Here is a 12,810-nt window from a genome sequence, read left to right as displayed (position 1 = left end):
CGGATAAAAAGTAAAATTTTTCCCCTGCACGACATGGCCGGTTAGCTCAGTTGGTTAGAGCGTGGTGCTAATAACGCCAAGGTCGCGGGTTCGATCCCCGTACGGGCCAAATACGTTTTCCCGACTGTCCTGACATTCACCCTAATTTAGGACAATGCCAAACATAATATGGAAGAATTATTATATTTACTGAGTACAGGCTGTAAGACAAACTGAATTTTGTAATCAGAAAGGCATATAAACTCGATGACTGAGCCCCCGCTGTGTCAACAAAATTAAAGGAGGTTGCCTATAAACATTCTTAAAGTCAAAACACTCATTGGAGAAAATCATTGCCACTGTGCCTGTGTATTGTATTATGAATTTGAATGATGAATATTCTCTTGTCAAATGTATTTAAATGGAAGTTGTGATAAACCCATTTTCTCCACACTGCAGTTACCCTGGACCACCGGGCGATGTCGCTGTTGCCCCGCCCTGGCTGCACTTTCTCCCCCTCAGCCTGACACCGTGGTGCCGGGCTGCCCGTGCTGCTGGAGGCGGTGTGTGCGAGCGGAGCTCTTTATTGTTCCAGTAGAAAGCTTGAACGGCACGGTTTCCCACGTTTGGTCTCAATGGCTACCGCACAGAAACCACGTCCCACCTGAGAGGGAGCGGTCCGGCGGCGAGGAAGAGGACTTTATTATCCGAAATAAACTTACAACAGCGCCGTGTGGGATTTACACCGTGTGTCAGCTCCTACTGACGGACAATCTGTGGATCCTGAAGAAAGACGGGGGTAAGGAAAGCATGCTATCCGGGATTATGAGCGAGGTTACACGTAGCAGTGTAGCAGTGCACACTTGTGTTTATATGGTGCTAGATTTGTTGCAAAAAGCGTTTCCGGTTTAAGGCTTTGGGCTTCTTGTGTGCGTGATGTTTGATGGGCCCGATATCTTAAGTATAAGCTCGCTTCCATTGCAAGCCAGCCTGTTCGTTTTCCTTAATCGGCTGAGCTTTAGGAGGTCCAGCAGAGCTTCTGTTACTGTAAGATTAAACATAGACACGAAGAGCCCTCTCACATAACATCTGATCCACAGCAGCCTCTTTAGAAACTTAATCATTTGTGGATTTTTTTTTATACTTTAAGTGATGTTTTTTTTTTTTTAACAGCTCCATTGTGGATTTTTTTTTTCCATTCACAAAACCCCACAATAGGCTTGTCATTGTCAGCACACACACACACACACACACACACACACACACACACACACACACTCTCTCTCTCTCTCTCTCTCTCTCTCTCTCTCTCTCTCTCTCTCTCTCTCTCTCTAACCCTGTCTCTTGAGTGTGATCAGGTTGCCTTAGCCCACTGACATCTTTACCCTGGCCTAAAGGATTACTCTGCTAACCTACATCCTGGAGCTCCCACTCTGCCAACTGTACTCTTGATGTGTGCGCCTTGTATAGCATAGAGCGTGTCTTTGCACAAGCTGATGAGCAAATCCCCTTTCCTTTCATTGATCTCTAGGGGCATCTTCTCTTTGTGCACCCCTCCCACGGCCAGCTTTGTCACCTCATTTTGCTAATGCTCGGGTGCCCTGCTGTAATCAATATCACGGCGTCAACACCAGGAGAAATGGTCCTCCTCACAATAGAGAGTCTCCTGAGGGCAGTAGAGCAGCTTAATGGCTCTGCGGGTGGAGAGTGTCACCTTGATAAAAACCTGGTATCTGTTTTGCAGCCTTGATCTCACCCTCACCTGCACGCGGGTGTCATCTTTCATCTGAGATAGCAATTTGTTTATTCATTGTGGTTTCCAGGTTGTAAAAAAATGGCAACAGGTAATGCAGTCTGGTGATGGATATACTCCAGTTATGGTCCTTAGCTTTTCTTTTCCCTAGATTCATCCTTGACCTCAGGACAACATACTGTAAGTGGTAAATATTTTTAATGCATGGCAACTTACTTAGGTATTTTGGTCATACCCCAGAGTGGTCTTCAGTGAATGCAATATGCTCAGATGGTCTGGGAATAGCTGAGTAAGTTGATCTTGCTTTTATGAATATTTATCGCACAGTTTAACTTGTCATTTTCTGGTGGAAATCTGCACTCTGTTTTTCCAAATGATCTCATATTCCTGCAGTTTCCCCTTTGATTTCAACGTGGCTAATATTAAAATTATCAACCTTAAGGAGAAAGTTTCTATGTTGCGATGTCTTTGTATTGTGTTCCAAAGCATGTTTAGCATGCTAATCCACTAGCCCTGGTCCCCAACTATTAAAAGCTTCTTTGTTAGTAGTGTAAACAACAAACCGTGACACTTCTGTGGTGCTTGCAGCTCCTGGTCCAGATTGCTAACTGCACGTCTAACTGATATAACTAGCCAGCGGTGATGTGCTGCACTCTTTTTGTCTTGAATTCAAATTCAGCAGTGATGTCACTCAGTGGTTAAGTTGCAGTTGTTGGTAATGTAGGCTCCAGGTCTTGGAATGGTTAAAGAATGTGTGGTATAGAGCTTGACCGATGTATCAGTTGGGTTCTTATCTTTTAAAAGATTATAATGCAGAAAAAGATGCTTGGAATAGTTAATAATCAGTAAATCCTAAGTCAGGTTTATTATTTCAGTGCACTGATGTCATTCTGGACAGTACTGTTTATTAGTCTACATAAAGCATCCTGTCTCCATTACAAATCTATTCAATTCCATCAGCATGCAGGTGAGTGGATATTGAAACAGCAACTATAGTGAGGGAGTCCTTTTGTGCAGAAAGCTCATCCCTCAAGCTGCAGTGGCACCAAAACACAACACAGCCATCCTTTTAATGACTTTTTCCACATAAACAAACTCCTTAAAGTCGACTGCATTGATTTATACAGTTGAATTTAGTGTCACCCCCGATTTTGGACCAATTCCCCAAACTGTAGAGTGGAAATTTGGAAGCAGAGGTTTCATCATCTCCTCAGTAAAAGGGCCGAGGGGGGATTATACATGGAGTTAGTTGAGCAAGAGAGGAATACAGAGCGAGCTGGTCACACAGGCACAAAGGAAGCCACTGTGGGAGCTTCCAGCAGAGGGGCTTTAACTCGGAGGGACCGAGGCCTCTCTCAAGCTGCCTTTGAACTGGTGTTAGCTGAAAGTTTCCCAAGAGTTTGTGAGAGGGAAGCCTGGCTCTGGGAAATCGGATGTGAGTGTATGTGTGTGTGTGTGCGTGTGTGTGCGCATCTACAAAGAAGGCTTTATGTTTTGCAGGAATTAACAGGTCACTGATATTTTTAATCCATTTGTTGGGATGTAATTGTTTTTAAATAAACGAAGACGGGGCATATGTTGAAGTGTAAATGAAGCATTACATTATCTGGGTGACAGTATTCACATGGCGGTTGCATAACAGGCAGTAGTTGCCAGCTATAAAACAGGTTTCACAATCAACACTTGGATATGCGGATCATCAAAGTAACACGAAGATAGAGACACTAAACCATCTGAGCGCGGTGTGAACAGAGCATATTGAGATAAATAACGAGACGGCGGGCCAAAAACAGAAACTGTGCTATAAAAGAGGATGTGAGGTCACAAGATGAAACTGAAAAAGGATCATGTGATGGACACAGTGGATATCTGCTACAGTGCCAAGCTAAGTTTGTAGCAGTGTTTCTATCAGAGATTCAAGACTTTAACATACTTAGCAAGCTTGGCATGCTATATATTTATGTGCACTGTGGGGCTGCTACTCATGGTTAGCGCCTCTGCATTTTCTTTTTTTAATGTGAACTCTTCTTTTTTAAAAGCCATATATGCAACCTGTTGATGAGTCTGTGTAGAGGGACCTGCGATGCAACAAAGCAACCCTGCCGTTTGTAGAATATGACCTACTGATGTTTGTCGCAGTAATTGGCACCTGCTTGTTAGTGAATGATTAGGTAGAGCTTTAAAAGCGGCTCTGAGTTGACACTTGTTTCCCTTTGAAGGATGATCCCCAGCTGAGCGAAGTGTAAAGTCTTGAAAGCTGATAATTCAAGCACATCTTTCCTGAAAGAAGGGTGATTTTCACTGTCAGTCCGAGTCCTTGTCAGACACATAAACCGACACTGAGCCTCCTGATAAACATCCGAGCAGGGCCTTTATTTTCAGTGCAGCTGGGGAAGTAGCACACAAGAACAACCAAAACGTTCCCACAGGTGTAATGAGTAACTTGAATGTCAGGTCCTTTTTATCGTCAGGTCACCTCTTTGGCCCGGCTCCAGTTTCCAGTTTCAGCTTTTGTCACTGAGGCGAAGAGGGGCGCTTGTTTGTGTTTGTGTGTGTGTGCAGACGGAGGGATTAGCAAGACTTACACTGAACGGTTAGGTTAGATTAGGTGTGAAAGAACAAAGGTGGAGTTCATTTGCAAATACACATCATTGCATATGGTTTTTCTTAGTTTCCTCAAGGAGGATGCAGTATGTTTTTGTGGTAACTGATGCAGGAAGAAGAAGTGTACTTTCACACTGAGGTTAGAGGTCAGCTACAGAGCGGCTCCACTGGAGCTTGGAGGCATTAACTGGCTGTGTGCCAGATCCAGGGGCTCTTCTCCTTCTCTATCTGCCCTTCAGAGCACTGAGGGCTCTGCAGTGGGTCTTCAAACTGCTGATTTTCTGGATGAGTCGTAAGGCCTTTAAAATGCCAGAAAATACTGCGCATCAAGATTTTCCTAAAACCCAAAGTGATGTCATGCAGGGTCCTTTTTCTTTGTCTGACCAACCAACCCTATCCATGCCAACTCGTGGTCTGCAAACAATCGACGCCTTGGTTTTGGCTGCAAATTGTCCCAACATCTCATCACAAACATCTGGTTTTGTTTCAACTAAAGTGGCATCAGAAATGTCTGGACATCTCGTTAAAACTGCCCAGTTATTGGCTGCAAACTGTCCCGACATGTCATCTAAAATATTTTGTTTGTTGCCACAAACACAGCTGGAAAATGTCCCGAGATCTTGTTAAAAATACTTGGTTTCAGGCCACAAACTGTCCAATGATCAGTCAAAAATATCTGGTTTTAGTTCCACTGACACAGTCGCAGATTCCTTCATCAGATTGTTTCAGCTCTAGTTTGAATGAAGGACCTGCAGAGTACGCAGAGGCTTCAGCATCGTGTCATCCTGCTTCTTGCCTCAGCCTCACAGAGAAAAGTGACCGGCACTGATTGGATTTTGGGATCTGTATACAAAAGACCACAAATTATACACCAGTCTTACTCACCAGAATTTGGCAAAAGAAAGCTGTAGTTCTGAGGTACATTTTGGAGGAGACTATTGAATCGGACAACCCCGTCCGTCTGATGACATACTCAATTTGGTCCTGAAGTATGGACCCTGCATTGGACACGGTGATCGTCTTGCAGGGTGGATCCTTGCCATCATGGAGAGATTGATGTCAGTCTTCCCCCGGCTCTGCACCACCCATTTGTCCCTAAATATTTAGAACAGCCTGTTTATAATGTAGCAGGCCAGAGTGCAGGGTGGGTGTTTTCTTAAATGGGGATGTATGCTGCTTAGGAGAGGACGTCTTTAGTCTGTGACTACAAAGAAAGATCTAACGACCTGTTAATCACAATGTCCAGTAGGTCCCTAATGGCCTATTGATTTAATGATTTAGGCAAGGATGTAATGACTCTGGGCACTCCTCTCAGGATAACTACTTTTGTAGGACCATATATTGTCCTGGAAATAATTGTGGTTAAGAGAATCTTTTTCAGAGATCCTTTTTTGAGGTTGTTTAGGAAAAACCAAACTCTGAAACAATCTGATTTTCTGTGTTTTTGTAGTTTATAGGTGAATCCCTGAAGCACTTTAATCTGTATTTTTGGTGAAAATTATTTGAACTTGCCTAACCCTAGCCTGAAAAGAGCTGTCAGGCTCAAGCTCTCCTTTTAAAAGAAGAACTGGAAAATGTAAATGTAAATGACAGCTGTTTTCTACTTTCAGAGGTCCTTAATTGATTTTACTTGGGAAGAGGGTTCACTCGGAGCAGGTTTGTAACAAGATGAATACTGAACTTTGAGTGTTTTTAAACTTGGCTAACACTAACCTGCAAAAAAGTGCCAGGACAAAGTCAAGCTGTTCTTTTAAAAGAACAATTAGATAATGTTAATGATAGTATGCATAAATATAAATAAAACTGTCGTGATGAAGATATGTGCATCGATATGAACGAAAAGATGACAACAAATGAGAGATTTCCGTATTTCCTTCTCCTGTGCTGTGTCCATGCATTCACACACAATTAAAACTGTTTTATTTGAATGTCGGGGGTTCAGTTCATCCCTGCTTTGCCCCCCTCACTGTCTCAAAGCATTCCTCAGCCGTGATATCACCAACCGTCTGAGAGCCTAATTTATTGTCTGAGGTTGAGGTTTATCAAGTGCGGGGTGAAGGTGGGGGCGCTGAAAAGTTTCTGTGTGTGTGTGAGGGGGCGAGCGTCTTTTGTGTGCTGTCAGAGCCTATCTCATCTGCCCTACTTGTGAGGCTTTGATTCAAGTCTGAACCCGTCCCAAGTGAAGCAGTGTGTGTTTGGTCTGCAGGAAACGCCTGCAAATCCCACCTGCATGTGCTGCAGCTGGAAGAAGCGCGTGTCTGGGAAGGTGTGAGACACGTCTGTCTGCCTCTCTGTGAATTGTCTAATTTGTTTAGCTGTCACACTGAACGAGGCTGTTCTAGCCTGTGGTTTATACAAAAGGTTTCATCACCTGGAGGGATATAAAGTCACCACTGAAAAACTCACTGACTACATGTCTGGTGGTTTTTATGCCGTGCAAGGCAAGGCAAGGCAACTGTATGAGTGTGGTGAGTTTTTCACACATTTTTTGAGCTAATTAAGTAGAAAGTTTCCCCCCCAAGCAACAGAATGCTTACTTACTTTTTAAATACGAGACAAATGTTGTATTTTCCTCCTCATTTATTCCAGAAAGCAACAGTTTTTCATTAAAATATGCATGTATATTTCATGTACCACACCCAGAAAAGGCTTTGGACCATCCTGTAAAAATAATTCAGGGATACCATACAAGGAAATAGTGTTTATATGAATTTACCAACACACAGGATGATGATGTAACCATGCTATTTAGGGTATATGTAAAAGCTCTGTTGGAGGAAATGCCTGACCCTTCTGTCTTTAAACTGTCTACTATGTGTTTAAGGCGCCAAAAATACCAAAAATCACAGACTGAACTGAATCACATAAAGAGACAAAAACTGCAACCCCGAATTTTAGGAATCTAAAGCTGTTCTTTTCCATCCTTCTCCAGTCCTGAAGTGCAAGCCCGAGAGCCCCTCACTGTAACACCCGTCACCATGGTGGAACCAGCCGACAGGCCGTCTGCAGCCGGACAGAGGCTGGGCGCCCCAGAGAGCTTCGGGGTGTCCACGCTGGAGCCAGGCCTGCGTCCTCCCGCCCAGGCTCCAGGGAGACAAGTCTCCATAAGGGTGCAGATGCTCGATGACACACAGGAAGTCTTCCAGATATCGGTGAGTAATACTAATGTGTGTGTGTTAGAGGGATGACATTGTGAGGTGGGTGTAAAGGTTTGGCTGTTTTCCAGTCTGCTTCTTCTCCTTCTTTCTGACCCTTAGAGGCAGAATAATTCACTGAAAGGTCACTGAGTCGAGCCAGCAGTTGGGGACACACGGCAACAGCAATGGCCACAGGTGCTCACCTGTAAAAACACCAGATTTTGTTTGTCTGTGGGGTCATTCAAATACTTTCCTCTCAGTCTTTATGTTATCCATTACTAGTTGACTATTTACCTTGAGTTTTATCTCCTATCTCACTTCCTGGAGATACACAGGAAGTGGGATCAAAGCCAGTTTCCCGTCCAAACACGCCACACCTCCAGACAAACACACAGTGCAGAGTCAGCCTGATTTTTTTTTCTTCCTCTCACTGTATCCCAGTCTGAGGTGTGTTTGTGTGCAGCAGCTCCCTGGCTTCCTAATGTTGTTTAGAGAAATGGCTGCACAGGCTTTTATTGTGTCGTCCTCGGGTGGGAGTGGTTTCGAATTTCTGAATTAATGTCCGACAGAGCATTTGGTTGCGTGCCCTCCTCGCCAATTTGCACGGCTTTAGAAAACCCAGCCGCTGCATTATGCGCTCAGGATCTGGGGAGTTTTTGTGATGATAATTAAGAAAGAATCCAGCGAGTCACTGTCTCGGACTCTCGGCCGGCTTGCCGAGCATCCAGAGCTGCCAGTCTGGGGAGCCGTAATTGGCTCTTGTGAGAATGCCAAGAATGTATGTGGTCGTTAGTGTGTCAGTGCCTGAGGACGTGTGCATGAGGCACAATTCAACAGAGGACTGGGATCTGGTGTCTTGTGTGAGGGATGTCATCTGCATTTTTCAAACTCCTAAATTGACGTCTCCTCAAATTGATGCAAGAGCAGCGAGCTTGTGGTTCTCCACAAAGCAGCAGCAGCAGCAGCAGCAGCAGCAGCAGCAGTCTGCATATCTTTTTCTATCCTGTCGTTCACACACACACACCCAAATTAAATGTCCTATCTCTGTGGAACATCTGTAGACGTCACTGCTCTGACCACAGGCAGAACGCAACAGCTGACAATGGCAGCAGGACCATAGAAAACAGCACACACACGCATGCACAGTCTCACACACTGTCGTCCAGGTTGAAATCGGTTGGTTTCTGTCACAAGAGAGAAATGTCAACCAGCCAAAAACTCCACTGAGAATAATAATGAAGTGGAGGTGGAAGGAAGGATGAAGGTTCAGACGGCAGAAAGAACATAATTTGAGGATCTAAATTTGAACATTCTACGACAAAACTCGGGGGTGGGAACCTTAGAGTTAGTCACGAGTAGAGGTACGTTGCAAGACAATCCTCTTAACGATACATCACATTATTATACATTACACCAACAGTTTATGAATTTTTTTTCAAAGGCAGCATGTAAAATCACTAAAACTAAGCAAGTGACCTTTCTGTTTTTAGAGGGCGCATCGAGCACAGTGGCTGTGTCACTTTTTTGTATCTTTTACTTTGGTTTTCTTTATCAAAGTCTTTATCAAACTAACCTGAATGCTTTGAAGCTTTCAGTCCCGTTGCTCAATACCTGGACACAAAAGCAGATTGTGCACTGTCCTATTGTAAACAAAAGCAAGATGTTAGTAGCTGTTAGTGGCTTTTTAAGCAGTGTGAAAGGGATAGAACGAAATCAATAAAGAGAGAGAAGTGAGAAGAAAAGCATGGAAAGTGACCCACTGAATGACTTGTAATGTTTTCAGTGCTGGAAGTGAAATAAGGGAAGCATTGTCTTCCGAGCTCGACTCACCTAATCTGTCTTCTTCCTGCCACAATGCCTTCCAGTGTATTTGTGCAGTAGGTGTAGTCTAATGTGTGAATCGACAGATAAGCCTGCAGCTTACAGTAACGTTGACACTCGTTTGGGAAATTTCTCACTGCAGGGAAGTAAAGTGGAAGGCTTGCTCATTAACTGAGCCTGTTATCTTAAAAGCTCAGCCCGGGGGGGCTGTAATTTTAAAGATCCAAAACATCTTTATTATTATCAACAGACCCCCCCTTACACTCATTGTACCAGCACTGGCATACTGTGGCAATGTCGTAATGTTGACTGGAGCTTCTAGTGGTCAATTTTTATACATTTTTTTCCAGCAAAGTGCTTACACACCTTCGATTTTTTTACACCATGGCCCTTTTATACCATAGCCCTTATATGCAAATATTCTTTCTTGATCCTCTGTTGTATGATTCATTTTCAGAAGAAGTTTGTTGTTTTCATTTTCTGAGCTGCCCTCTGTCATCAGTCCTTGTTAAACATAAAATAAGATGTGGTTCGCCCATGCAAAGTGGAAAGAAATGCAGATGCAAATGGCGCATGTTTCATAGTTTCACCTAAAGAATGCATTAAATATGAAGCACATGCAGGCCAAGATAAGAGTGGGCAGTACCTCCATGCATCAGCATTAGCTCTTTGCAGTGTTAAATGGAGAATTGGTCAAGCTGAGCCATGTGTTTCTAAGTGCATGTGGCTGTTTACACACAAGTTGAGCTTCTGTTGTCCAGTTAAGGGTGCAATATGTTAGAATTTTAGTTGAAATCCTTCAAAAATTATGGACAGATTCTGAGGAAAAAGCAGTTTTGTGTATTATATCTATGTGCGGTGTTGTGGAGATATCTTATGCAGCATGCTAACCAGCTTGCCCCATCCTGTTTCAAAGCTCAGTGCTCATGGTGTAAATAAAGGTCTGTGAGCTCCCAGTCTGACCCGCTAGCTACATGGCTAACTGAGCAAACTAGCAAACAACAGCTATAGTCAGCAGGAGTATGTGGTTGCTCTGGTAATAGTCCTTGCATAATGCACCTCTTCAAGTTTACTGTGGGATCATGATGCCAGCAGCAGGCTTCGACTGTCCATCAGGAAGAACAGGCTCATTTTTCAATTTGTTTTCCACTAAGAACAAAGCTTTGCCTCAGAACTTCAGTTTTACTAATTCGTTAATGAATAAATGATGTCCATAGCGTTCCACAGTGACATATCTTTGATCCACATGATTGAAACCAACTGCTTTCATCCTCAGAGTTCTGTGCTATGATACTTCTGGTGTTATGAAATCAGCTGTATCCACTGCCTTCCAGTCGGGAATGCAGCCTCGGCTCAAGCGCCATGAACGGATTCGATTAGCCAGATTCCCATGAGGGGGGGTAACGTGGAATCCATTAGAGGAGCATTTCAATCTAATGCAGCTTTTTTTCATTTCATGCAGTGACATAAAAAATATGCTGCTCAGCTTCTGCAGTTGAGAATTTGCTTGTTGCTAATTAACATTTTTTTGATCACTTATTGTCATTCTCTTGTTCCTCTGAGCTGAACATGAGAACATTGACATTGTTTGAGTATATATTACATCAATAAAACATTTGCACACACTGCATTAGAGACCACTATGACTACACACCAACAGACACACACACACAGCCACTTGGAGGCTTTATTATTAATGTGGAATGGAAACAGCGTGATAGAGGAGTGTGTGAGTGCAGAACATTGTCGTTCACTCCCACCTGGTAAATAATTGAAGACAGGGAGGATGTGGTGTGTGTGTGTGTGTGTGTGTGTGTATTTGCATGCATGGTGAATAATGTTACACATTTGCCTTGAGTCGGTTTCTCCTGTTCTCATGTAATTCAGTATCAGTGGAACCATTCATAAAGCTTAGTTGTGCCTTTTCTATCAAATTCAAACATTGTGGAAGAAAGCTCTAATCCGCGTCCACTTGCAGGTCGGAGAGAAACTTTGCTGCATGATTCGCCCTCACAGTTAAGTCTTCCTGCCCCAGATTCCTCCCGGTTTATCATGAGGTCACAACAGCAGGGATTGTGGGGGGAATTTTCCAAAGGAAGCCATTTTGGTTTGTGTGGTGGAGATTAATAAAACTCAGCGAATAAGGAACAAGTGACTGCACTTCACTGTGAGCTGCTTCCACCTGTTTCTAAATGGAAGTAGGGGCTAACGTGTGCAGCATTCAAATGCTCCTTTAATTGAACATAATTCCTAATCCCATGTGGAGTGGCATAATTGAATAGAAAATTCTGATTTAGCGGTGCAATCCCTTCTTTACACCGTGTCTGTCTTGTGAGCGGGAGCTATTAGAAACACATTAATGAGCCACACTGTTGCACTGGGTTGACACGTGCCTTCATTATGCTGAACATGGATATTGCAGTGTGATCTGTCCCGCTGCTGTCAGTATTCACAAGAGCACCAGATGTGTGGCAGCTGAAATAGTCCCCAGTGAATGCTCTATTTGTTCCTGTTTCATTAACAATCTCTAAAAACTGCAGTTTCTCTGGAACATTATTTAGGCCTTCTTCGTTGATGCATTTCTTGATGTTTTAGCGCGACCTGTAGGTCAGTGAAATAGTGTCAAACCATTGGCTGGAATGTGACAAAATGAACTGAGGCCAGTAAGGAAGAGCAAAACAAAGTCATTCCCTTTAAAATTACATGTTTCCTTCTACGTAGTGTTTTGATCCTGTCATTTCTTCATACCTATCCTTTTATTTTTAGCCTTTATACGTTTAGCTGCACACATCTTATTCTCTCGTTGAGGTCACGACAGACATCTGCAAGATCTCAATATTCATGATGACAGAGATGTCCTGATGATTCCCTGCGGTGCAGTTGAGCTCAGTTAAGTCTGTTCCCTACGGACACCCTCTTATTGGTTCAGATGTGTCTCCTTTTTCCTGTCTCAAAGATGATATGATACTGAGGGAGGGCTCTCTCTTCCTCGTCTGGCTTGCTTACTTGACCTTAATCCCTGCAAGACCATCCAATATATCCACATCAAGATTGACCTTCTCGGTGGACGTCAGAAGCTTTAAAACCAAACTGTCTGGTAGCAGGAGATGCTGGGCAGGACTGTGTGTGTGGGGGGGAGTTGTGTGTGTTCAGGCGCAATAAGATCACTGTGGTTTCCGTTGCATGATTGGATTGCGGCTTTATGATCTGCATGGCTCCTGACCTCGTGTGTTTTTTTGTGTGTGTTTTTTCTTGCCTAATAAAGTGAAATGATGAAGATACGGGACCATGGGGGGCAGGGTTATGAGGATTACGATGATGGAAGCTCTTTATAGACAACATCATTTGATAGACTAGCAGTTCCCCCGAGGCTGGCGATAAATGAGCTACAAGTCCCTCACCATATTATGCACACACTCTCACTCCTCAGCTGCGACGCGGTGCAGTTGACATTTCAAATGGATGGGCCTTTGTGCTGTCGGCTGCCTCGGGAGCAAGTGATACATGTGGAGGGAG

At 43.6% G+C, this 12,810-nt stretch overlaps 1 protein-coding gene, 1 long non-coding RNA gene and 1 other non-coding gene across 5 annotated transcripts in view; 2 read left to right on the top strand and 1 right to left on the bottom strand.

Annotated features, from left to right (window-relative positions):
• The window catches only part of LOC119015553 (FERM, ARHGEF and pleckstrin domain-containing protein 1-like), a 77,927-nt gene that overhangs the window by 22,522 nt on the left and 42,595 nt on the right, over window positions 1–12,810 (top strand). The window contains exons 3-4 of the mRNA XM_037091636.1: window positions 439–778; window positions 7,269–7,488. Of these exons, the coding sequence (XP_036947531.1) occupies window positions 7,315–7,488 (174 nt within the window). The 5' untranslated portion in view covers window positions 439–778; window positions 7,269–7,314. The remainder of the gene's footprint in view (window positions 1–438; window positions 779–7,268; window positions 7,489–12,810) is intronic.
• trnai-aau lies at window positions 36–109 on the top strand. Its single transcript has one exon. It is a non-coding gene; the product is annotated as a tRNA-Ile (tRNA).
• On the bottom strand, window positions 7,497–10,493 carry LOC119015558. 3 transcript variants are annotated; one of them, XR_005073388.1, is made up of 5 exons: window positions 10,354–10,493; window positions 9,304–9,430; window positions 9,047–9,113; window positions 7,768–8,657; window positions 7,497–7,676 (listed from the first exon to the last, which is right to left on the bottom strand). It is a non-coding gene; the product is annotated as an uncharacterized LOC119015558 (long non-coding RNA). The 3 variants fall into 3 exon arrangements; XR_005073390.1 differs by having other exon boundaries at window positions 7,768–8,476; XR_005073389.1 differs by having other exon boundaries at window positions 9,661–10,474.

Source organism: Acanthopagrus latus, chromosome 24, assembly GCF_904848185.1.
Source record: "Acanthopagrus latus isolate v.2019 chromosome 24, fAcaLat1.1, whole genome shotgun sequence".
NCBI lineage: Eukaryota > Metazoa > Chordata > Actinopteri > Spariformes > Sparidae > Acanthopagrus > Acanthopagrus latus.
This window is presented reverse-complemented; position numbering and strand designations above follow the sequence as displayed.